The 25,958-nt window shown below is 54.4% G+C and overlaps 1 protein-coding gene across 1 annotated transcript in view; it reads left to right on the plus strand.

Annotated features, from left to right (window-relative positions):
• The window catches only part of MYH9 (myosin heavy chain 9), an 89,564-nt gene that overhangs the window by 18,031 nt on the left and 45,575 nt on the right, over positions 1-25,958 (plus strand). The window contains exons 2-3 of the mRNA XM_048218171.2: positions 12,568-12,919; positions 17,785-17,941. Of these exons, the coding sequence (XP_048074128.1) occupies positions 12,587-12,919; positions 17,785-17,941 (490 nt within the window). The 5' untranslated portion in view covers positions 12,568-12,586. The remainder of the gene's footprint in view (positions 1-12,567; positions 12,920-17,784; positions 17,942-25,958) is intronic.

The raw sequence follows: 25,958 nt of genomic DNA on the forward strand, positions 1-25,958 counted from the left end.
ACGGCAGGTACTCTGCAATTGGGGGCAGAGAGTCTCTGGTGTTTGATCCCTGGACTTTTGGACCTTTTGGGAGATTGGAACCTTCCCCATGACTCCGGTTCATGAGTATTATGCAGCCCTTCTGTGTGTCAGGCCTCGGGCACGGGCAGTGCCTGGGACCCATCTATGGCCTTAGAGCTCTCAGTCCAGCAAGAATAGGGTTGGGATGGCTGTTGGTGGTAGTGGCTACCCTACTCAGAGCTTGTGTGTGTGTGTGTGTGTGTGTGTGTGTGTGTGTGTGTTTGTATAATTTAAACCTCTCGGAATAACAAGCTGCTGTCGGGGGGCGCCTGGGTGGCTCAGTCGTTAAGCGTCTGCCTTCAGCTCACGGCGTTATCCCGGCGGTCTGGGATCGAGCCCCACATCAGGCTCCTCCACTGGGAGCCTGCTTCTTCCTCTCCCACTCCCCCTGCTTGTGTTCCCTCTCTCACTGGCTGTCTCTATCTCTGTCAAATGAATAAATAAAATCTTTAAAAAAAAAAAAACAAAAAACTGCTGTTGGCCTGCTGGGTTCTGGGCACAGTGGTCTTCAGAAATTGTTTTCAGTTTCTCATCTGGGGTTGCATTTCCCCGCCGTCACAACGTGGACTCAGGAAACCCAGCGCGCTGCACTTTCCCATTGAGACAGCGGCTGTATAATTAGATCTTTTCAGTATGGTTATTTTTCTGCGTCGGGTTTCAGCAAACTCTGCTCACATGGTTGAGGAGAGAAAAACCGTCCTATCAGCAGATCCAAAGGGAAGGAATCAGTCCGCCGCAGGCCGCTGAAGGGTTCAGGTTGCCCCTCGTGCCTGCGTGTGCCGCCTCTGGCAGAGTCTAGAGACGCTGTCTGCGGGGAGGGGGGCAGGGTCTGCGTGCAGTTGTGTCAACCTTGTCACACCTGGGGGCGAGTCTAGGGCTCAGAGTCCTGGCTCTGGGGGCATCTGAAGCCAGGTGCTTCTCTTTGAAGTCTCTCATCGGTGGTGGCAGAGTGAGAGCTCATCACCGAGGTGGGGAGGCCCATGTGTGATCTCACTACGCAAATATTGAGCCAAGTATAAGCAAAGTCAAGGGTCCAGTGCCTATGACTTACTGCAGATCCAGCTGGGAGCCTCCCCAGCCGGCCTCTTCCCATTGAATGAAAGCTGTGTAACCTGTTGCTGCTGTGCTCCCCGCCCCCCAACATTAGACGGGAGGGGTTGGGAGGGTTACCTTTGGAATTGGTGGTTCTCTTGGACAGTCCGGCTCCCAGAAGACACAACGTGAGCCTGTGAACAGTTTGGCTCACTTCCACAAGCGTGGGTTGAGGACCCTCTCCATGAACCCTGGGTTGTCTGGGGTCTGGGGGGCATGGGGGGGGGGGACAGTCCCTGCCTTCGAGGAATCTGACGGCTGATGGGAAGACAGGCAGAGAAGCAGTGGTTCTGGGATAAGGCAGATGATGCTGGAATCGGTCAGGGGAGGGGAGGGAGCTAGATGAATGATCTACTGGGGTGTTGGGAAAGGCTGCCCAGGCGATGGGAGAGTTGGCCGAGGAGCACAGGCTCTGCCCTTGCGAGCTGTGTCTGGAATGGAGAGCGTCAGGACAGGAGGGGTAGGGCTGGAAGGACGGTTGGGAGGCGTTGGGCACAGGAGTTGGTTGGGTTCTAAAGGCCATGAGGATCTCTCTCTTTAGGCGGGGTGGACATGCTCAGTGGCAGAGCTCTTGAATGGAATGCCAGGGCCGTCTTCTCCCTTTGCTTTCTGGCCTGATTGGTTGATGGAGTCATTCATTGAGAATGTATCTTGTGGCCTGGAAGACAGGGATAGTACCTTAGAGGAGGAGACCCATTTGGGCACTTCGTCCGGGTGACGTATGATGTCTGAGCGCTAAGCTGGAAGAGGCCCTGGGACGCGCGGTCACTTCTTCCTTCGGAGGAAATGACTGCAGTGGGCATTGCTTCCTGCTTCTCCCTGGGCTGAGCTGTGTGCAGTAGGTCAGAGGGTGCCCCCTGCGCCTTCATTTGTCCCTTTCTTGTGGCATTGAACCACTTTCTCCCTGGCCCTGTCCTGGGACTCTGCCCGCTCTTGGATGGCAAGCCTGCTCCTCTGTCGTCCCAGCTGCTCTGCAGCTGCTCACTCCTGTCCCCTCCAAGTGAGGTCAGCGAGGGTGATCTCTTCAAAATACAGATCTGATGATGTCACCCTCTCCCCACCCCCAGGTGGCCTCCCCTGTCCCTCAGCTAGAATCCACATTCTTCAACCTGGTTGATAAGATTCTGGGTGAGCTGCTGCGCTTATCCCGCTGCAGCCTCAGCTCCAGCTCCCCCCTCCCCTTCCTCCTCCTGCCTCGCCCACTTTCTGTCCTTACCCACATAGGAGGAGGGAATCTATGCACGAAGTTCTGGTGTCTTTTTTTTTTTTTATTAATTAATTTTAGGGAGAGAAAGAGAGTGCAGGTGCACAGGGGGAGGGGGAGAGGCAGAGGGAGAGGGGGAGAGAGAATCCGAAAGCAGACTCCCCCTGAGTGCAGAGCCTGACACAGGGCTGGATCCCAGGATCCGTAGAGCATGACTCGAGCCGAAACCAAGAGTCGGCAGCTCAACCGACTGAGCCACCCAGGCGCCCCTCTGGTGTCACCTTTGATGGTCTGGTTTCTTTGGGTGCAGAGCAAAGCCAAAGTGACCCCAGTCCCCGCCTTCTGTCGTCAGGCACACGTTAGCATTTCTCAGTGTTCGTGGGCAGCCCCTCCATGTGGCCTTGGTGGAGGGAAGGCAAAGGGGGTGGGTTCTGGGGCTCTGGTGCTAAATTCCTCTCTGGCCTGTCTCTGGTCTGGGTTTCTTATCTGCTGAGCATCAACACAAGCTTGGGTTGGAATACTGCTAATGGCAACAAGTCCCAGCTTCTTCTGTAAGCAAACAGCATTCCTGAGGTGGGGAGGAAGGGGGCCCATCCTCCTAGCCCTCGGCAGCTTCTGCCTCCTGGGCTCTGGGCACTGGGAGGATCCTCCCCTTCCTTCCTCTTCCCCTTCCTCCTCCCCTTCCTCCTCCCCACCTCCGCATCCTGGGTAGAATGAGCACCTTAGGGTAGGCTAACGCTGGAAGTTTGGCCCTGGGTGGCAGAGTGCCGACTCCTCCCTGTAGATGATTGTTCTAATAGCCCCGGTGTTTATGCAGGGCGGCTCCTGTGGTCCATTATCTTGTTCGAGCGTGATAAGCCGAGCTGCTGGTCAGTGCCAAGCCAGACTCCGCTTCAGCTCTTCTGCCCGAGGCCTCCTGCACATCCCGAGGGACCAGCATTTCCCAGGCCAGCACTGAGGAATAGTTTTCCTGCAGGATAGCCTGGGGTGCTTCGCCTGATCAGACAAAGTGCAGCAGGCTTCCTTGACTGCAGCCTTCCCGGAGCATTTCCTAGTGCAGGAGGGCCACGGGGAGGCAGGTTTCCAACCTCCTTTAGCCGTGGAACCCTCTTTTTTCGTGCTAAATTACTAGTTGGGAGACAGCGTGCTGTACCATGTTCTCTGCGGACCTGTGTAAACTGGAGAAAGAGTCACCAAACTTCTGGAAACTTTTGAGAGGCCCCAGGTGTCATTCTAGAGAAGGATTAGGTCAGGAGGACGAGATCTGGAAGTTCGTACTCAGTCTCCAAGTCTTTCCTGGCAATTTGAGTTACAGTTTCTCTGATAACAGGTTTTTCCCTCACTCTAAAGCTAGGAAATTGCGGTGTGAGCAGCTTCAAGTTTACAGGAATTGACTGGGGGATTCAAACCGGAGTCCTGTGACTCCAGATTTATACCCATTCTATTCGATTACAGTGCATTACAAGCTTATCTTGGGATTTGCAGAATGTTCCTCTGCATCGCAGTGGATTTTTCAGGTTCCATCTGTCTAGACGTTCAGAGTTGGTCCCAAAGATCCGTGTCTGTAGCGCTTGCGAGCAGATGTGGACCGAGGGCTCCAGGAGAGGCAGGAAGGGCAGCCTGAGGCCTTTTCGTGGGTCCCAGCAAGGGCAGAGGCCACACGACACCAGCCAAGTTCCTTTCTGGTGTGTCTGGTGGTAGATGGTGGGTGCCTCCACCTTGGTTAGTCAGGAGGTGCTAGAAGGTTCCAGAAAACTGAGATGGTTTTATTCAGTCTTACGCAAAGCTTCTTGGGGACCAATAAATTATCTTCACTCCTATTTCTCTCTGTGGATTGAAAGCCCCACTACCCTCTCTTTCCCTTCTTATTCTTGGGATATAAGAACTAGTCCATAAATGACTTGGGCTTTGTGACAGGTAAGTGGCTGTGAGCCTTGTGCAGGCTGCCAGGTTGGGTCTCCTTGTTCCCGTTGGTTCTCGAACCCTGTGGCCCTCTGCGCAGCTCAAGGAGATTTTCCAGCTTCTTAGAAAGCTTCCCCATTACTCCTCCTTTCTCTTTGCCATGTTCCTCACACAGTCATTCAGGAAACAGCACTGCTGGGGTCAGGCATCGTGCTAGACATTCAAAATCGAGGGCATGAATGAGACCTGCCTTCCATGCTCAGATGAAACTGCAGATAATGACGATTCAGCTGTTTGATTACTCACGGGAAGTCCCTTTGTAGCTATCCGGGAGGGCCTTATGGAGGAGGACTTTCGAGTAGAAATTTGAGAGAGGGCTCCTGGTGCGGAGGAGGAGGCATGAGCAGAAGGGGCTGTGAGCAGGACTGGATTATGAGGACGGGTCGGAGCACAGAGGAGATTGATGGGTATGGCCGCGAAGGGCCTCCTCACTGTGAAAAGATTAGATTTTATTCTGGAGAAGATGTGGAGCCATTGAACTGTTTCAAACTGGTGAGGAATTGTCAATAAGATACAGCATGCACAGAGATGGAGCTCTTGAGTCATCCTGAAGGCGGCAGGGGGTATGGATTGGCAGGAGGTAGAAGACTGTGGGGAAGGCCAGGAAGGAGGCGGCTGTGCAATCTAGAAAGGAGAGGGAGCAGTCCTGGAGCAGGGTGCTGGCTGTGGGATTGACAAGAGGGCTTTGCTAATCCACCGAGCAGAGTTTACAGTGACGGTCTTGGGTGACCAGATGGACGGGGTCTTGATGGAGACCCAGAAGAGAGTGCAGGTTTGGGGGAGTTCATTGTGATGGTGCTTGTGGGTTCCCTGGTAGAGACGTTGACTGGTAGGCACTCAAGATATATTAGAGGGGGTTTGCAGGAGATTTCTGGGTGGGATGCATTATCTGGGTATCCTCCCTGGGACTAAACCTGATGTATCAGAACCTTTCAATAAATGGCATTTGATGGCATTCCCAGGATATGGGGTCAGCCTTCACATCCAGGGGGGCACCCCCTCCCCCCCAGCATGGCTGCTGCCTGCCTTCCAGGAATCGACTGGACCTCTTCATGCTCGTGAACTAGGTTGTGAATCACCAGCCCAATGGTGATTTGTGTCCTGCCTGGGAGGCACATTAGTCCCCTTTGCCTGATTTTTTTTTTTCTTTTTCTTTTAAATTGGGGCATTTAGGAGTCTTTAGAGTCCAGTCCAGTAGTGGGTTCAGGTCAGATCCCTTAAAGTAACATTGTGTTATAGGGGCAGTCGCTCCTTGGTGACAGTGCCATTCCTAGTGGATTTGTCCCACTATGTGGGTCCTGGGACTCACTTTTCATCGGGGAACTTCTGCTTTTAGAAGTATGCACTTCAGACTGGGGAGAGGGTTTACTAAGCTGAAGTCTGGCTTCTATGAAAGATTTACTCCTGCAACTCACCCCTTAAGCCCATGCTTCTCTCAACTGGGGGCCATTTTGCTCCCCCAGTCCCCGTCTTGGGCAGTGTCTGGAGATGTTTCTCGTTGTCCCTACTGCGGATGGGATGCACTCTTGTCTAGTGGGTAGAGGCCAGAGATGTTGTTAAATATCCTGCAATACACAGGACAGCCCCCATGACAAAGAATTCCGTGGCCCCATGTGTTCACAAAGCTGAGGCTGGGAAGCCCTGCCTTAAATTGTCACATCATTGTATAGTTGATGAAGAACTGCCCCCTCTTCTCCCTCGGCCTCCTACCACCTCTTCCCCTCCCCCACCAGCACTCTCCCCATCTTCTAGGACGCAGTTTACATCCCATCCCTTCCACGGACCTCCTGCTGCTTTGAGTTTTCCATTGACTTACCACTTCCTCTCTGTTCCTGCCCCGAGTGACTTGTTCCTTCGTCTTTTCTTCATTGAGTCTTGTGTTGGCGCTGGCTGTTTTCATGGTCCTCCCCTCTGCCGCGAAGATTCCACTACCTTATAAAGTCCTTGGGTCTTTTGTACTTTTGTCACCATATTTTTGCACATAGACCCTCCTATGTAGTAGTTCATTGAGTAAGTAAATCCTAAGGGGCTTGACAATTTCTATATAACTGCCATAGCTGCCTTCATAGAACCTTCCTTAACGATGGAACTCGGGCACCTTGATAGTTTTGCTAACCCAAAAGCAGTGGCTATAGGAAGAGAAGAGAAGGGACACGTTCACCTGTGCTCTCTGGGTGGGGGTGGGGGTAAAAAGCTGGCAGAGGAGCCTGCTCGCAAACACCAGCAATGAAGCTGGGACCTTGGCTCAGAGAACGGAAATGGCTCAGCCAAGGTCACGCAGACCCCTGACCTTTCTTTTAGCACCAGCGATCTAAGGTGGGAGTGAAGCCCCACCAGGAGGTGGGGTTTGCAGCTTCGAGTTGACATGCTCAGTGTCTCTGTCCCTGGTTTGCCTAATGAACCAGGGGTTCTGGGTTTGTTTTCTCCCCAGAAAGTGGCAGAGAGCTCCCCGGGGAGGCAGCGGAGGCGGAAGCCCAGCAGGTCTGAGTTTGAACCTGGGTTTTGTGACCCGTGTGGGCCTTGTTGCCCTCACCTGTGGGGATGGAGGAAACGGAGAGCTGCCTCACACGCCTTCGGACAGGGTAGCTTTGAGACGGGATGGGAGGACCTGAAGCTCCAGGCCCAGAACTTGGCCATGGAAGCCTTTACATAGACCCTCGTTGTCTAGGAACGGACAAGCTCGCAGTGTTTGGACCAGTGATTTGTCCCAGTCGAATAAATTCTGTCTTTAAGGGGCTAGCTGTTTCTTTCCCAAACAAGCACACAAGTCAGTAAAAAGAGAACCAAGCGAAGGGCAGGAAGCTGAGAGGGAAAGCGAGGGGTCCTTGGGAAAACAGGAAGGAGTAAAAGGTCCAGATGGATGTTGGGGGGGGGGAGGGGAGAAGGCAGACAATCAAGGAATTACATTTTGGGTCAAAAGCAGAGGTTTTTGGTCAACCTATTTACTTTCAGTTTCATCATTTCCTGAGAGTCCTAATTTAGCCTCTGGTCGTGTCCTCTCGATTATGGCCTAAAAAGGCAACTACTTGGGTTTCTTGGAGTTGGGTTGGCACCCGCAGGAAGCTGGTGTGGAAAGGGCCGGCCTCCACCGGATCTGCTCTCCAATGGGGAAAGCTGCCTTCTTTTTCCTTAAACTCCTTGCTGGCCTGTGAGTCCCGCAGATCCCCAGAATTTCCTGAGGTTCCCTAATCCGAACCCCTGAGCTTTTTCCTGCAGATGGTTTTCCTAGTGCTGGTGTGGCTGCTGCCACATAGGCATGTGCTCACGTGGCCACACATACCAATCAACCCTTTTGGAAAGCATTTTGATAATACTTCTCAAGGCCATAAAAATGTCTGGATGTTCCTTTGTTCCAGTAACGCCACTTCTGGGAATTTATCTCAAGGTGGCCCACCATGTAAGGAAAAAAAACCCTAGTAGGTGGGTCCCCCCCCCCCCCGCCACAAAATCGCTTTGGAATATTATGCAGCCATTGTAAGTGTTTCCCAAGGAGGCCTTGGAGTCAGGAGTCCTGAGTTTGAGTTCTCTCTTCCCCAGGTGTGTGACCGAGTGAGATCACTTCCCTCTCAGAGCCTCTGTATCTTCAGCTGGAAAGTGAAGCGTTTGGATAAAAATGATCAACAGGCAAATGGTGGCCCTGTAGGGAAAGTCACAATAAATAGGAAAAATCCATAACGTGAAACCCCACGCTCTGCCTGTGATCATTAAAAATCTCAAGTGTTTCTATGAACAAGGACTAGAAGGACCATAAAAAAAGAGCAAACTGATTTTAGGGGGAGGGTCTCAGGAATTTATGGGGATATTTTTCTTTCATTTTGAAAACTTTATTTGAGAGAGAGGGAGAGAGAGAAAGCACAAGCAGGGGGAGGGGCAGAGGGAGAAGCAGGCTCCCCACCGAGCAGGACCCCAGGATCATGACCCAAGCTGAAGGCAGACGCTGAACCAACTGAGCCACCGAGGCACCCCTCATTTTGAAAACTTTTATATTTTGTATAGTTTAAAAAATTTTTTAATTTATTTAAATTCAGTGAATTAACAGATAGTGTATGATTAGTTTCAGGGGTAGAGTTCAGTGATTCATCAGTTGCATATAACACCCAGTGCTCATCACATCACGTGCCCTCCTTAATGCCCATCACCCGGTTACCCCACCCCCCGACCTACCTCCCCTCCAGCAACACTCAGTTTGTTCCCTAGAGTGAAGAGTCTCTTATGGTTTGTCTCCCTCTCTGATTTCGTCTTATTTTGTACGAAGTGTCAGAGAGGCCATTTAGCATGGTCCCAGGCCAGGGAGGGGAGAAGTGGCAGCTATCTCCCTAGTGTCCCTTCTCTGATGCCCCCTTTGATTTCTAACAGCTCTGGACTGTGACGGTTTACTCCGTCTGCACCCTCTGAGGTCAGCACTCCTATCTGTGTTGCTGGCAGCCCTACTGGACGCGTGTGCACGTGCGTGCACACACACACACGTGCGTGCACACACACACACACACACACGTGCGCGCGCACGCACACACACACAAGTCTGCAACCACCAGGGCCCAGGGGCCTCCCCCTGACTCGGGGGGGGGGGACACCAGAGCTCAGCCACAGGCACTGAATGTGGGTGTTCCCGGCTGTGCTGGTGGGAGGGCTTTAATACACCCCATTGTTTATGGCCACCTCGTCCAACCCATGTATTGATCTTGGCACTGCTGCTAACCCACGTCATTCCAGCAGAGCCGCTGACACCAAATAGCTCTGTCCTTGGCCTGGCCGAACAAGGCTCAGCCGCGTTTAATGAAAAGCTCTGCTCCTAGAGGAGTAGGGAGATGAGCAGGGACGCCTTAGGCCTACCGTGCATGGGAGCCTTGGCACCCCCGGAGGCGGAGGGGTGCCGACCTCTGTGCTGGCCCAGCTCTGAGGGGACGCAGTAAGACCCCCCCTCCAGGAAGTGCAGACTCCAGGTCTCATCAGGGGTAGACAGTCCTAAAAGGAGGGCAAAACGAGGAGCCAGGTGCAGTTGTCCCCTGCCAGCAAGCAGCTGCTGTGTTCACGGCCCTCCAGCACACACCCGCCAATGGATTTCCAGGGGCGGCTGAGTGCCCAGGGCCTGCAGCGCAAAGGGAGCCCATATGCTGCCAGGCTGCCAGGCCACCAGCTGGCTGCTTTGTGTTGGTCCCCCTAGGGCTGGTGTTGCTGGGATGAAGTGAGTCTGATGAGGCCAGAAGTTCTTGCACCATCACCACCGGGCGGCTCTCGGGGACAGTAGCAGGCCAAGGGAGTGAGCGTGTTCAAATTCCACTGTGCTCTGCTTTTTGAACTGGCCCCGTGGTCCATGCTGGGAAGGCTCACTCAGCCTCCCTGCCTGCCCGATAACACTCAGTAAGTGTGTGCTGAATGCTGTGGAAGGTATTCCCCCACACTCCCTGTGTCCCACTCAGCGTATCGACAGTCTGACCTGGCTCCAGTGCCAGCCTGGCTTCTTTCCTCTGTGGGACCCCAGCACAAGTGTGCTAGGAAGAGCCCAGACTGGGGAGCCCGGTGATCTGGGTTAGAGCCCTGCACCGTGACTGGACTGGGCGAGTCTGGGCAAGTTGCTTTCCCTCTCTGAGCCTGGTTCCTCATTTATAAATTGCGGATAATAAAAGATCTTTTGCAGGGTGATCGATGGTTCAGTGAGATTGTTGGTAGGTTACATAACGACTCTCCCCTTTCCTTCTTTGTGGAGGGATCTCGTAAAGGGCATGTGATGCCCTTGGGTGTCTTCATTGGGCTGGAGTAGTAGAACTCCTTTTTTTTTTTTTTTAAGACTTTATTTATTTATTTGACACAGAGAGAGACAGCCAGCGAGAGAGGAAACACAAGCAGAGGGAGTGGGAGAGGAAGAAGCAGGCTCCCAGCGGAGAAGGGAGCCCAGTGCAGGGCTCTATCCCAGGATCAGGACCCTGAGCCAAAGGCAGACGCTTAACGACTGAGCCACCCAGGAGCCCCTGGAGTAGTAGAACTCTTACCCAGCAGTGGGCTTAGAATTTGGGGGGACAGGGTTCAAGTGAATCCTTTTTTGCATGTTGATGGGAGATTGTCTTGTCCCTTTTGGGTTTAAAGTTGGCAAAAAGGTTCAGAACCAGCAGCCTGTGAAGCTCTGTGCTCTGTGATCCTTCCAAGTCCTCAAGCAGGGCGGTGGCATGATGATGGGGAGACTGGTTTTGGGGGCCTGGATCCTAGGACTGAGGAGGCTGCCTGGCTAGTTAGTGGTCAGATGGATGGCAGAGGACAGCTGGGACATACTGTGGCGTAGGGAACCCTTCCATTTACTTGAATGGCCTGGCGGGTGTGGGAGCCGACAGCCCGAAGTAAGCTGGTGTGGCCTGGGGGCTGCAGCCTGCTGAGACCCCAGCCCCACAGCAGAAGATGAGGCCAGGCTGGAAGATGAGGCCAGGCCATCCCTTCCTGCCTTGTGGACTGCTGTTTTCTCTCGGGGGGTGGTCCTCGCAGGTGGATGATGCCCCTGGTCCCACAGGAGGGGCCGCTAGGGTTTGCTTGGCTGGGAATGTAAACAAAGGCACCAGCTGAGCCTGCCGGGGAGGCTGCCAGGCTCTGTTCCGTGGACTTGCCTTCCCTCCTTGGCTGGCGGGGGGCGGGGCGGGGGGGGGGGAGGCGAGCGAGCAGATTTCCTGGAAAACAGCCCCTCTCCTGGAACGTGTCCAGGGGAGCCCCTTAGTCTTGATCTGGAAAGCATTTAATGAGCCCAGATAAGAAGGCCTGGGCGGCCCAGACTTTTCCTTTTGTTCTGTCCCCCCCAAACCTCCAGTCTCCTTGGCACAAGTCCCTGTTGGAATCTAGAAGCGTGAAAGCCCGTGTGACTCTGGATTTGGATCGGGGGTCCTCCTGGCTTCCTGGGCCTGGGGAGGGGGCCTTGACCTCACTAGGGAAAGACCTTCCTGCGTTGCGAGCTGGGCAGTGAGCTTCTGGGCTGCTCTTCTGGTGGCTCTGGGCTGGCTCTGTCTCAGACCGTGGTTTCGAAATTCTGCGCTCCGTTTACCTAAACCAGCTGTCCTGCCCCCGGGTCCCAGCCTGAGCCTTTGAGTGGGAATAAGCACTGTGGTTATCCTGTGGAAAGGCCTTGGGACCAGGAGTCCTGAGTCCTCCCCACCTCGCGTGACTCTGGACAAGGCCCTGAACTTCCAGGGAGCTCCCGTTTCTTCATCTGTGAAATATGCTGAAGCACACTTTTTACCTACCACAGAGTTACGATGAGGAGCTTTTGTTTTAAGATGCCATTTATTTGAGAGAGACAGAGATAGCAGGAGAGAGCACGAGTGGGGAGGAGAGGGAGAAGCAGATCCCCACTGAGCAGGGAGCCCCACGTGGGGCCTGATCCCAGGACCCCAGGATCATGACCTGAGCCGAAGTCACACCCTTAACCGACCGACCCACCCAGGCACCCCGACGAGTATCTTTCGAGATACGTGAAGTGCGTGTGAAAGCATTTCATAAACCATTAAACCACACAGGTGTAAGGGATTATTATTTCATCCTCTTTATTTTGCAAATGAGTTTTGAAAAAAAGCAGACACACATATGCTTAAGTTCTCTTGGACGTGGATTTAAGGGCTGCCTTTTGCATTTGTGGCCCCGAAGGGAAGTGCTCTTACTGTTCATGATGTTTCCTGGAGCCTGAGTTCTTTTCCTCTTGCCTTATGTCCTTGGGCTATATCATCAAGATGGAATTAACATCTCTTGGCAACATCATTAGTGTGTTGATTTTTTTTTTTTTCCCCTCTTGGTTGACTCCGTGAAATAAGAAGTTTTTTACACTGGCAGCTTCCACTATGCACCGTTGTAGTACGTTGCCTTTTTTGGGGGGGCTAATTAGAAGCTTGCTTTTGTTGGAAGTCCTCTTAAATCGTGTGGTCTCTTCCCTGCCTCCACGTGTATAGCATAGGGACTGTAGTTACATCTGCCTTTGAGATTCGTATGAGGTTCATCATTCGGCATCATGCTAGTTCATAGATTAGTTTGATTGTGGACGGATCCTAGGATCTACCTTCCCTGAATTTCTGGCAAAATCTCTGATGACAACTTGTTTCAGTCATGTACATCTTTTCCCCAAAAATGGAGAGCGGGAAGATTCTGGCAGCCGTGCAGCCGGGTTTTAGACGTTTTGCTCTCCTCCAGCGCCGCGCCGTTCGCAGAGATCGGAGGGGTTTAGCGGGCCTTGTGCGGCTGAGGTCGTCATGTCTGACTTTTCGCCCTCGTTTCCCCCGTAGGTCCTGGCTGTGAGTCGCCATGGCGCAGCAAGCTGCCGATAAGTATCTGTATGTGGATAAAAACTTCATCAATAACCCGCTGGCCCAGGCCGACTGGGCTGCCAAGAAGCTGGTATGGGTGCCTTCCGACAAGAGTGGCTTCGAGCCTGCCAGCCTCAAGGAGGAGGTGGGCGAGGAGGCCATCGTGGAGCTGGTGGAGAACGGGAAGAAGGTGAAGGTGAACAAGGATGACATCCAGAAGATGAACCCGCCCAAGTTCTCTAAGGTGGAGGACATGGCCGAGCTCACGTGCCTCAACGAAGCCTCCGTGTTGCACAACCTCAAGGAGCGCTACTACTCAGGGCTCATCTACGTAAGTGGGGCCCTGGCGCGGGAGGCGGGAGGCGGGAGGCCCGGCTCTGTCCCGTCCCCCTCACCCGCCTGGGCGCTTGTGCTCTGGGAGAGGAGGGGGCTTGAAGAAAGCTGGGGTGGCATCCGCAAACTTTGGCACGTGAGCGTCCTCATGGAATGTTCTACTTTATCTTTTCTCTGCCTAGCCGAAAACACCCCAGGAAGCCTGTTTTAGATCACACAGTGGGAGAACATCATGGTGTGTGTGGGCCGTGCCCACCCACGGCCCTTGGTCCTCGGCGTGGTGGAGATAGGAAGGGTGGTTCTTTCTAAAGTGAGGGAATGCCATGTCCTGGTTTCCCACCACCTGGTCTCCTTCCCCCCTCCCCGCTTGCCCAATGTCTTTTTTAGAATCTCTGCCATCTTGGTCTTTTTAGAGGCCTGTCGGTGTGCCTTGCTTCCCCTGGGAGTGTGTTTTGAGCAGAGACGAGCATCGAGAACGAGGCTTGAACCCTTACTTCCAGAGCCGTGCCAGGCTTGGCGTCTGAGAAGGGCGCGTGAAAAGGCCCAGAGCATGCAGAGGGGGAGTGGCCCTTCCCCTGTCTTCTGTCCAGTGGGGCCACATTTGCCGAAAGACCGCTCATCCCTGTTTTAGAAAACATCAGGAGCGGAGTGCTTTCCTACCTCCTGTGTTATAGGCTGCACAATCTTAAGGTCCTAGGGTCACAAGTTCTTTCTGAATTCTTATTTCTTCTCAGTTCCAAAGTATTTCCTTCCAGTTTCATCTCAGGTGGGGAAGAAATTATCTGGCTCTTATTATTCTTAAAATAGCTCTTTGTTTAAATATGCTGTTACATTCACCTTGGCCTTCTTGGTCTTGAAGCTGAATAAAAATGGTTCTCAAAATTTGTTTGAATTAGAGAAAGAAAGCATCTCGAGAGTCTTACAGCCCTTTCAATGGGAAGACCAAGCCTTGCACCCAGGGGTTGGCTCATGATCACATACGTAATAAAAGGACGTGCTGGGCTCATCCTGGTGCAGGGATGCTCAGTGGCCCCCAAAGAGTCAGCCATTTTATTTTCTGTACAATCTTAGGCTGACGTCAGCACGCGTTTCCATAGGGCATGTCCCCAGCATCCTGGACTGGTACTTCTGAGTGCCCTGCGATGTGCCAGAGTCCTCTGTGGAGCCGCGGACCATCTTGAATTGCCCAGACCTCCTGAGCAGGCCGGATCACATGCCAGCGCTGTATTACCTTGCTGATTGCTAAATTGGTCCATGATAACGAGGTGGCTTGTTTCCTGCCATCGATGACCACCCTTTGGGGATGAACCTAATTAGTTAGGACCTACCAGTAAGGACATACACAGAATGGCCTTTCTGGACGAGTCCTTCTTTGTGGACCAGCTTAGTCTGGCCGGCTGATATGTCAGGTGGGGAGAGCTGAGGCCCAGAAGAGGGCCAGAGCCCAGCGCAGGGTCATGCAGGCTGAGACTGGAGCTCGGGTTTCTTGACCCTCAGCCCAGCTCTCTCTTTCTTGGTGAGAGCAGAGCATTGTATGGACAAGATTAAAAGTGTCTGTCCCTAGGGATCTTGACCACTGAAATTGAGAATTGGCAACTTGAGAAAAGCAAGGGGCCTGGAAGGAAGCATTGCTTGTCTGTTGGGGCAGCTGGGAGCTGAGGCCCATTGTCTGGGAGTGGGACGCCCCTAGGCAGGTTCTGTAGCTTATTGTACCCAGTCTGCTGGAGCGATGAAGGGCACGGGAGGTGGAGCCTCCAGGACCCGGTTCAGACCCTTCCCCGGCCACACGCCAGGGCCACAAGGAGCCTCACTTCCTCCCTGGTGAGAAGTGTGCAAGCGCCAGCCCACACCTGCTTCACGGCAGGGCCTGGGCTCTGTAGCTGCTGCTGTTTGTTTCGATGGAAGGTAGAGGTGGTCCTCTGCGTGGCCTTCCCTGGTGTCTCTGTTCAGCTTGTGTCCTGCCAGGGATCTGCTGAGTGTGACGCGCGGGGGGTGGGGGGTCTGCGCTGGCCCGTATCAGCTGGCTGCAGACAGCCGCTCTCCCACAAAGGGAAATGTTATTGAAGTGCGTTCAGTGTTAGTTGCTTCATCTTTCCTCTGAAAGCGTGGGTTTTACTCTGGAGACAGGCAGAACTCTTTGGTTGGAGGCGTTCATTCCTGTTTCTGTCACCTCCCGTGTGCAGTTCCTCCTGCCTCAGACTGGCCTCCTTCCTAAGCATCCTCCCCAGAAGGGGGGTCGATTGTCTCTGCAGTTGCCCTAATGGGGACCCCAGCAGGTGCAGAGCTGCGGGGGGATCAAAGCCGCTGGGCAGGGGCTGCCGCCTCATTCATGGTCCACCTCTGCACACGACGTTCCACACTGCGACCCGGGAGCCTTTGTGCAGTGTGTTTGCCTGGCGTTGTGGGCGGCGTGGCTGATCCTGAGCCACAGCTGCTCTGTCTGTTTCCCCGGCGGGTGAGGCCCTGGGATGGGGGGCGGCTGGGCACAAAGAGCCTCTGTGGCCCGTGAATGGCGCAGCTCCCTGGCGTGGCCGTGGGGAGCAGAGCCACTTGCTCAGTGTCCTCACGTCCACGAGCATCCAGAGGGAGCCTCGCCGGCAGGTCTGCGTCCTCCCACCTGAGCCGCAGGGCTCACACCCGCTGGTTTGGTGGCATGAGCCCGGAGAACTTTGAAGCCCTGTAGAGAGAACCATCCATCCACAGGACCATCTGCCCACCCAGCTGTCAGAAAGCCTTGTCCCAGGAGCCCCCAGTCCCCTTCTGCTGTCAAAACCAGCTGTTTGCAAACATCTGGCTCCGAGGCACGCCCGCAAAGTGTGGCCATGTGTCCTTGGCTTTCATCGGCTGATTTCCTAGAGTGTGGGTTTTCTCAAACCCCAGGAACAGAGCTCAATTGTTTCTGAGCTCCTGGGATGACCTCACTGCTCCCTGGCCTTCTCCTTCATCCCCGCCCCACAGTCCCACGGAGGGAAAACCAGAAGTCTCCTGCTTTTCTCTCATCTCCCTGTGATACCCACGCGGCAGGTGGCCAGCACCGAGCAGACCTCTTGGCTTAGGAGCTTTCCCGGTCCCTTCTGAAAGAGGAGTTGGAGGGAAAACAAATGACTGATTATCCTAGGAAGAAAGAAAATCGAGGGCCCCGAGTCCCCGCCTCCCGACAGAAGAGGCAGCCAAACACAGTCGGTCATTTCCAAACTTGGCTGCTCTTCCTCAGGCAGGCCGCCGGAGGTTACTGGGTCCCTCCCGAGTTCTGCTTTTAGTCTTTAACTTCTGCCTGGGAAGTCCAAGTGCCATAGCCCTTGGCCACAGCTGGGAAGGGCCTTTGTGTCCGTCCCCCCGCCTACCCGACTGATCCCCACGTAGAACCCACCTTTAGGTCCAGCCACTAGGTAGCTTCCGTTGTGGTGGGGCTGGAGGGGGCGGGGCTGGGGACGGGGCTGGCATGGTGCACAGTGCACCTCAGGCGCTGGCTGCTCTTGGGTTGAGGGGTACCACCATGGGCAGTGAGGTAACGTGATGATGAAAAAGACAAGAGTTCAGAGAACTGGCCCCTGACCAGGATGCTGTGGACTGGGGGTGGTGGGAGACCTAGGGCTGTTACCACCCCTGCCATAAGCTGCCTCATGACCGTCCGTTGTTACTCAACAGTCAGGGCCGCAGGTGTGTGTGAAGCTTGGCTTTGCTTGGCTGTGTCTGGGCCTGTGGTGCATTGTCCTCGGAAGAGGGTGCTTGGGTTGCTCTAGAGGCGTAAAGACAGCTGTACCCCCCAGCTGAGCACCTGTCACGTGGGTGGTCTCAGGAGTCTCACCCAGCTTGTTAGGAGTCTGTCTGTCTCTTTTTCTTTTGGCCGGGGAGAAGGATCTGGGAAGAAAAGGGAGGTTATTAGAAAAAAAATCCACAAATTTAATTTACAAATGAATTCATAAATTAGTTCACAAATTAATGTAAATTTACCTTAAGACACCGAAGACAGACCTGTCTAGATGGTTGCCACCGGAAGCTGCTACCCTGACCTGCTCAGACTCTTCTCCAGTGCTGTGCAGGGTGCTGTACCAGTCCTCATAACCGCTCAGCGAGGCATACACAGGGTCTGCCTGTCCCCATTGGACAGATTGAGAAACTTGCCCTGCTGGGATTTGAACTCAGGACATCTGACCCTGGGGTCTGATTTTAACCTGCTCAAGTCAGACTTGGAGTACTGGTGTGTTTTTGGGCACCTCACATTAAGGGTGTTGGCTAATTGGGCTCCCTTCAGAGGAGACTCCAGTTTTGGAGAAGGCTCACAAGGGACATGAAAATGGTCTTTAAGTGTTTGAGGGATTGTCATGTGAATGTCTCTAGAAGATTCAAGGCGGAGAGCTGTCAGTGATCTACTAGCCCACGAAAAGGTCTGGTTGGGTGGGAAGTGCCATGAGTTTTTCCCAGTCCTGGAAAAGTGGAGGCTTGACTCTCTCTGAGAGTCCTTCAGGGTAGAATACTTGGTGTTTCTGCACAGTTTGCTTGCTGCAGCCAAATCCTTTCCTCTTTGCGCATCTCACGAGGACAGACACATCTCTTATTGTCCTTGGATCCGAGTTTTGTAACTGGACTTCTGCTGTCTGCGAGGCCTGCTGTGGATCTTGGCCGAGGTGCGTGCCGGCAGTGGTCACGCAGTCGAGGGAGGACCCTCACCGAACGAGCAGAGATGGGGTGGTGCCCCTCCACCTGCAGCAGAGCAGGGCACGGGGAGCGGGGGGCTGCAGGGGGAGCTTTCACGTCAGCCTGACTCTGGGTCCTTGGCGGCAGACGCTTTGCCACGAAGTTTGCACACCCCTGAGAATCGAGACTTCCTAACCCATTCCTCTCTGCTGCTCTTTCCTTTAGACCTATTCAGGCCTGTTCTGTGTGGTCATCAACCCTTACAAGAACCTGCCCATCTACTCTGAAGAGATCGTGGAAATGTACAAGGGCAAGAAGAGGCATGAGATGCCCCCCCACATCTATGCCATCACAGACACCGCCTACAGGAGTATGATGCAAGGTGAGTGCCTTGGCCTTCCCCTGCAGCCTCGTGGACACCTTTGCAGGTGCTCATTCACGTTCAGTGTCACGGTGATCTAGGGGCTGGATCCGCATTGATGGCCCTCGTGGTGGCACAGTGCATCGCAGAGGTCTCGGAGTCAGTGTGTGAGAGCCAAGGCTAATGGCTATCAAAGGACATGTTTATATGTTGAGAGAATGTTCTAGAAGCTTTAAAAAATACAATTCCTAATTATCGCAATTTCTCACTCTTGTGAAGACCCTGTGCCAGTCCCCTCACATCCAGGCCCCTTCTTCTGCCAGATACTCCCTTTCCTCCTTGCTTTTCACATCTTTTCTCTTGCTCCTTCCCCGCAGTCTGGAAACGTGCTTGGGTTTTTCCCATCTTTAAGAAACAGACGCTAAATCTCTCCTGGATTCTGCGCCCCCTGTTCTTTGTCTCTGTTCTCTCTCTCATCACAATGGAGCTTTGTAGAGGAAGTGTCTGCTCCACAGGCTTCCCCACCCTTCTCCAGACTGTCCGACAAAGGTTACCCTCCCTTCTGTGTTGCTAAATCCATGGTACTCATGTGTTCTTGCCTTACCTAACCTCTCCCCAGTGTTGGACAATCTTGACCACTCCTTTCGAAAGCCCTTCCTTCCTGTGTGACCCTCTCTCTGGTTCTCCTGATCTCTGCCCACCCCTCTGCATGGTTCTGTCCTGCCCCCCCCCCCGCTCCCCCCCCCCCCGCATTGGTGTTCCTCAAGGTCTCACCGCTTGCTCTGGTGTTCCTCTGGATGACAGACCCATCCACTCGAGTGGCTTTGCTGGCACATTCCGGCTGAGGCCTGGGACTGTCGCCTGATCGACGCCAGCCCCTTGCTCCTGGCTGCCATTTCTCCAGCCACCCAGCCACCCAGGCCCAGAGCCTGGCCACTCCTCCACTCTCTGCTCTGTCTCCCTCCTTTTCTCAAGTCTGTCAGCACCATCTCTAGATTTTCTCTCTCTTCATATTTCCGACTCCCTTGCCCCTCTTTTACCCCATGGCCCTGACCCCGCTTGCACTGTCGCAGTGACTTCCTAACCTTCTCTCTTCATAGAGCCCTCCTTCTACTTTGAGCAGAGGGTCATCTTTCTAGAATGTAAATCTGATCAAACCCCCTGATTTGAAATCTTGAAAAATCTTGAAAAGGCTCCTTGTGGCCTCAGAGGTAGTAACCCCTGAACGCGCTAGCAGCACGTAGTGCCCTTTGTAATTGGCTTCCCGCCTACCCCTAACTTCGCCGCCACGTGGACCTGCTTACGTTTCTCTCCCAGGCCTTTCTGCGTCCAGCCGTCTTCCCCGTGCCAGCTGCTTGCAGTGCCTGGCAGGTCCCTCACCTCTTGTTAAAGACAAGACTGAAGCATGCTTGCCCTCCAGGGAGGATGTCTGGGCTAGGTTTGGTGATACTTTATTTGACATAGGTGTTTACACGTTTGTTTTTCTCTCCTAGACGTGGATGGGGCCCACGTTGCCTTTATATTTCAAGCTCGGCCAGGTGCTTGGCATATGGTAGCATTTCATGTAATTCCCAGTCAAGTCCATCTTCCAGGAGGGGCTGTGTGCTCACAACCTTGTATCGATAGTGGTCCCTCAAATCCTCGTATACGTGCATGATTTCATCCTTTAAACTTTGCGATGAAGCTGGGCAGCAGTGGTCCAGAACCTTGTCGCATTAGCAAACTTTATCCCAGGTGTAGTGGTTTGAAGGGGCAGTGAGCGGGTCTGTCTCATATTGTACACACAGCGTTGTGGGGAAGGCGTTTCATTGCCAAGCTTGATGAATTATGCAGGACGTACAAGTTTGGCCTAGCCTTTGGCTTCTGTTTATGTCTATGAAAATTTCTGGAGGAAGCCAACTCTTTCGTTTCAGAGTAGGATGTCTGTTTCAAAGTGCTAACTAAAGCAGTCTGGTGGGAGAGTATTCTGTGAGATTCCAGAAGAGCCCGAATCTGTGTCTCTAGAGGTTATGGGTCAGTTTTCTCCTTGCTGTCTTAATTGGCCTGGTGCAAGTTTGTCCTGGAGTCTTCCTGAGCTCTGTGCTGCTGAATTAGGGCGTGTGCCCACCCTTGGATCCTGGATTTGAACGGTTTTCTAGCACGCGGGCTTCACTCACTTTCAGGCAAGCCATTACGGCAGGAACAACGTCGTGACGCAGAGCGCGGCACCGGTACCTGGAGTCCTTGGAACTGGACTCCCAGCCTTCTTCTGACAGTCCGCATGACTCCTTCCTAAAAGATTTGTCCAGTTTTTACCCACCAATAAAAAAATTTGAGGGGCGAAAGTTAGCGCAGCAGTTTGGAGGTCATTGAAAGAAAGAAAGGGATCAGCAGAGGGTTGGAGCTTCCTTTGTGTTGACCAGGAAGTCTGGGCTGTAACAGAATGGCCTTGACAGGAAGCAGGGGGCTCCCCAAATGATGAGAGCAAGTGGGCAGCTGCTTCATCCTTTGGAGACCAGGGGTGGAAATCCATTGTGGTCCCAGGAAACCAGAATGATCTGTGCGAGTGCAGGGTCCCTGTAAGTTCTAGCCCTCAGCCTGCGAGCCTTTCCCTCCCCTCTGTGTAATGTGGGACTTGCTGCAGCCCTGAGCCCCCATGGGGACCAACTGAGAACATTTCCAGGTCCCTTCTCGCTGTACACGGCTGACCTGCAGAGCAGTTAGCAACAGGTTTCTTGTTCTTGGAGCAGGGAGGAAGTTAATTAACAGAAGTTACTCCCATTATGATAAGAAGGTTCATCAGTAAAAGAAAATTCCAGAGAGGAGCCGTGGTTCTCGCCCTAAGTCAGGTGTGGACGGTGGTGCCTCAGGATCAGTGGGCCTCGAGGATGAGCTCCTTAGTACTGGCTCTGCGGGAAAACAGGGTTGCTCTCTGCCATTCGCCTCTGAAAAGGCATAGTCAGACTGTTCCTTTTCTGCTTTTTCTCTAAATAGGAACTAGGAAACGGTTTCCTCCCTGAACTGCCTGTGGCTTATGACGTACTAGCCAAGTAGGGTAGTTGGTGTCTTTGGGGACTTTTAGGAGATGAGCTCTTTGCCTGTTGCTGGGACCTCGCTGTCTTTCATCTCTTAAACGCTCTGGTCTGCCTGTCGTCCTGATGTGTGCCTGTTGTCCTGCAGTTAGTATTAATAGTGTTCAGTTTCACTTTCAGAAGCAGCCCAGTTTGGATGATAAATTATATGATCACTCTACCTGTTTGCCAGACTAAGCCAGGGCTTCTCAGACTTGGCAGCTCTTGACTTTGGCCCCAGGAGAACCCTCTCTTGGGGGTGGGGGCCTTGTCCCGTGCGTCGTAGGGTCTTCAGCAGTAACCTGGCCTCAACCCACTAGATGCCATTGGCTCCCTCTCTCTCCATGGTGACAACCAAAAATGTCCCCAGACGTTGCCACCAGATGCTCCCCGAAGGGCAGAACTGCCCCCACTTGAGAAGCACCTGACTAAGCCCTGCAGATTAGTTTTATTGAGTGTGGACTCCCATGGATCAATAGTGCCTCTGGCCCTGGCTTGCCAAGGATCTGAGACTCAGTGCCAAGGAATGTTGGGATAGATGAGTGCTGTCTGCCGTGGGCACGGGCTGGGGCATAGCAGCGTTTGGCACCCTGGATTCGTCCGTGGAGGTAGGAGGTAGAAAGTGCCAGAACACCTGGAGGTCCAGTACATGATTCTGGCACTGGAGGCGCTGGCCCTCCAGGTGGAGGGACGAGACGTGTTTGTACCCAGACACCTGGGGCCGTAGCTATGTAACGAGACAGCTGCTCCCCACGCCTGTGCCAGCTCGGCCGCAGCAGGTGTCAGGCGTTTTGGGAGTTTGGGGGAAGGCGTGGCCGCCGAGGTCGAATCCCGTGGAAATGCTGGCGGTATGTGTCAGTAAGTGGTTCTAGGGCAGCCTAGATGTGCCGGGCGGTTCTGTTTGTTTTCACGCTCGACCTTGGGTTTAATTAAAGTTGTGGTGACTTGGTTGGCTCACCCTCCCAACCCGGGCTTTTCTGTTTGGTTAATGCGTTGTCCTGGCCATTAGTGGGTCTTCCTGCCTTGGGGATTCTGTGAAGGCACGTCGAGCTGCCCGAAGCGTGGAGGAGGAGCATGAACGGTGTGGCTGTCCCTCGCCAGGCAGAGGACAGCCCCATGGGGGCCTGTCCCGGGGCAGGAGCAGCGCATGGCCTATAGAAGGTGTGACTGGGTTGGGGAATGGCGCTCCTGGCTTCCTTTGGGACCTGGCCTTCCCGGGTCTCCCTCTGGGGGAAAGGGTGTGTGCGTGTTCTGAGAGGAGAACCGACCCGTTAAAGGATCCCACTTGAGCAGAGTCCTCTTCTCCAGTGAAAGGAGAAGAAAACCTCTTCTCTGTTGATTGGGTAGAATGCCAGGTTTGGTTCACTTTGGGTGACTTCATGGGATTTTAATGAGCTCCCAGCATTTCTGGGGGGGGGTGGCAGCAGGGTCTGCCTTCATTCCAGGCCTCAGCTAATCTGAGAACTATTTATCCCTCTGCTCCGTGCAAGTCCCACCTCTGCTTCTCGGCGGAAGCTGCCCGGGGAGCAGCTGGTCTCCAAGCACTTGCTGTGTCCGGTGTGTCCGAGTTGTCAGGGGTTGATGGACCTTCGTGGGTCAACAAGGGGTGGAATTCTAGCGCTGCCTTCCCATCTGGGTGTGATCCTTCTTGTTCCCAGGTGAAGGGATAGGCCCAGAAGTAAATGTTACCTGACTTGTCCAGTGCCCGCAGAGTCAGCCCCAGAAGCTGGGGTGTCCTGATGGCCGTCCCTCCCGGTGCCTGTCCCGCAGGAGCACCGTTGCCCCTTGTTCTCGGGCTGCTGTTTGGAGGGCTGCTGGCTGGCTGGCTGGAGGCCCTCACTCCCTCTCCACACTCCCTGCCAGTTGCTCCCGTGGAGCTGTCTGCTTTCCAAGGCCTTTTGGGGGTGGGGGGGGGAGAAAGCGCCATGTGGGTGAGGCACTGGGGAGATGCTTCGAGGGTACAGTGAAGCATGACTGCGAACATACTCACCAGGACAGGCGGCTGAGGAAGCCGCAGATGGGAGGACTCCACGGGAGCAGAAATGCGCTGGCCAGGAGGCTCGGGCCCTGCCAGAGAGCCCTGCCGCCGCCGCACACAAAGGCCCCGCTGTCAGCAGGGAGGTTCGGAGCCAGGCCCCAAGTGCCCACCCCAGAGGGTCGTGCTCCCGGCCTGCACACGGTCACTGAACGCCACACCTGGCCCCACCCCGAGGAGGTCCTGAGGGGCAGGGAAGGGAACTTGAGGAGGAGGGAGAGAGCCCGGCCCGAGCAGGGAGCCCCAGCTGGCCTGGGGCTGCGGGGCCAGTGTGAGGGCCTTGGACCGATGACACGGCACCTCCACGGTGGGTCACCAGCACCAGTGTGCTGGGCCGCCGTGAGCCTTAGCCTTGGGAGCGGCTTGCCTTGTGGGCAAGAGGTGTGCGGAGAAGCGCGTGCTGGGTTTGCACGAGGTTTGGGTTGGAGCCTGGCTCTGTGCGTTCTGGCCTGACTTGGGGCCACTTTCACTGAGCCTCCTTTCCTTGTTGGCCTCCTTTCCTGACCCTCTACCGGGAGGGTCATCGCAGGGATGACACAAGGTGCGTGTGTACGATGCCTGGCTTGTAATGAATGCACGCCCCCTGGAAGGTCACTGTGAGAGCCTGGAAATGCAGCTTCTTGACTGAACCCTCTCCTGCGCCCCCCCCCCCCATTCTTTCCCTCCAAGCTCCCACTTGTTTAATGCAGGTGATAACCAAATGCTTCCTCCAGGCGGGCTTCTTAATCTCCTCCAGGAGCAGCCTGTGAGAGTTGGGGCTCCTGGTGGCCACATGCACAGGAAGTGACTTGTCAGCCGCCTCCCTGCCGTGGCCTCATAGCACACGGGCGTGCGCGGGCAGCGCGGTCTCCAACGTGTCCCATCTCGTCCACGCCCCGAGCGGGCCGACGTGGCTTCGGTGGGGCTTCAGGAGACCATTGTGCCCTTGGGAGGTGGCCCTTCGGCGCCACTGTGAAGGGATCCTCTGTCGATGTGTGTGGGGGACCCCGGGGGGCTGCGCTGTGACCCGCAGCCCTGGGCCCAGGGGAGCCTGGACAGGGAGGCTCCTTTGTCAGGCCCCCCACCCCCCCCAAGAAAAGCCGGTCCTCGGAATGAGGCTGCTTAATTATAATGTGGTCGTCATGCCTGTCAGTCTCAGTTCTGTAAAATCTTCTTTCTAGAAGAGGAATCTGTGGCTCATGGGTCCTTTTCAGGGATGCAGCTTTATTTAGGCTTACTTTTCTGTTTGGTTTTTGATTCAACCCAGTAGGCCCGCTGTGTTCTGCGCTGGGCCACCCGAAGTGGGGGACAAGAATGAAGTACCCTCCTGGACCCTGAAATTTTGAGGGTGGTCGAAAAGTTGGCTCAATGTCTCTCTGACCCTCCCCCCTCCCCCAACAAACAGTCAGAAGTCACCTGCAAAGTCTGTAATGGCTGAGCCGCTTTGTGTGTTTAACCTCCCCGGGCATGTTCCTCCCTCGCTCCCTGTGAACGCTGCTTACCAGCCGTTTTTCCTGTTCTCTCAAGTTCTGGCTCTGAGACTCCAGAAGAAACCTTGTGCCAAGAGGTCAGGACTGAACGTTGGTGTGTTCAGAGAAAAGGGTTGCTTTCCTTCCCCTGCCTGATTTCTGGAATTAAGCTGTCAGATGAGAGAGCAAGACTAATTCTCTAAAACTAAAGAGAAGAGAGCTGAGGTCTGCAGGTGTGAAAGGCAGGATTCTCTAAGTGGCTTCTGTAAAATTCCTTTGGTCTTGACCAAGGCCTTTTGGATCAAGTGTCCACCTTTGCAATAAACTCTGAGGATCCTTGGTGTTCTTTTGGCCAGTAGTCGTGCTGGTCGGGGCCCAGGGTGTCATTCTAGCCAGACTTTGTGACTCGATGGGTGAGATCTGGTCTCTACCTTGAGCTGGTCCACACATACAGTAGGGCCAAGGTCTAAGCTGAAAGCCAAGGACAGAGGTCGTGCCCCAGGAACGAAATCTGGCCTAACAGTTAACAACACGCTTTTCATTGCGTTCGATGGCCCTTCTCAAGGCAATTGCAGCCACTGCCTTCTTCAGGATGCATCTCTATGTGCCATTACTGTTCGCCTCCTAGCATAGCTGTTCCTGCCATTAGCCAGCAAGCCGAATGAAACTCATCATGGGGGGCATTTCAGAAAGCCGGGCCTGTTTGTGCTCTGACTTGGAGCCAGGTGTGTCCTGAGCTTTGCCTGGTGGTCACCTTATTCCCAGGGTCCTGTTGTCCTTCCTTCCTGTGCTCCCTTCGTCCTTCCCCGACAGCGCTCTGCAGAGCTGTAAACTGGGGCTTGTATGAGACTCAGCTGGGCCCCCCTGCCTCTCTCTCCTATTGCTCCCTGAGCAGAATGTGGTTTAAGAGCAAGGCAGACTGACCTCCCGCTGTGTGGTCTCTTGGAGCCTCCCGGTGGCATTTGCTGTGGGCTGTCAGCACTCACATGTGACTTTCGAATTTCCCTCCAGCCTGACAAACCTGTCAGAGCTGTCTCCACAGCAGCCCCACACAGAGAACATTCTCACTCCCAGCCCCGCCCGTGGACAAGGTGTCTGAGCAACCAGCAGTGGTTTTTGGCAGGTCGGCCTGTGCGCTGGGAGCTCACCTGTGAGCAGCTGGGTGCATTCCGGCTGGGACGGGGCTGGTTTGGGGCCTCGCCTGCCCTCTACCATAATGAGGGTTAAGTGCAGTCCCTGGGGCTTCTTTCTAATTATCCAGGATGCCTGATGGGGGAGGTGTCTGTTCCCGGCCTCCTGCAACTGGAGACCTGGGCCTCCTCCGCGGGGTTCAGCCACGGCCTCACCTGGGGGAGTGTGTGGGTGGAGACATTGGGCCAAGTCCAGCTGCTTTCTGGCTGGGGTTGCTGCCGATCCAGCACCTCCCTGGTCTGGGCCTACCTTTGTGCTGCGGAGAGAACAGTGCCAGCGACCACGCTGAGTGCCTGGGAGCCACCGGCGGGGGC

The sequence above is a fragment of the Ursus arctos genome, unplaced genomic scaffold (assembly GCF_023065955.2).
Source record: "Ursus arctos isolate Adak ecotype North America unplaced genomic scaffold, UrsArc2.0 scaffold_21, whole genome shotgun sequence".
In the NCBI taxonomy this organism is placed as follows: Eukaryota; Metazoa; Chordata; class Mammalia; order Carnivora; family Ursidae; genus Ursus; species Ursus arctos.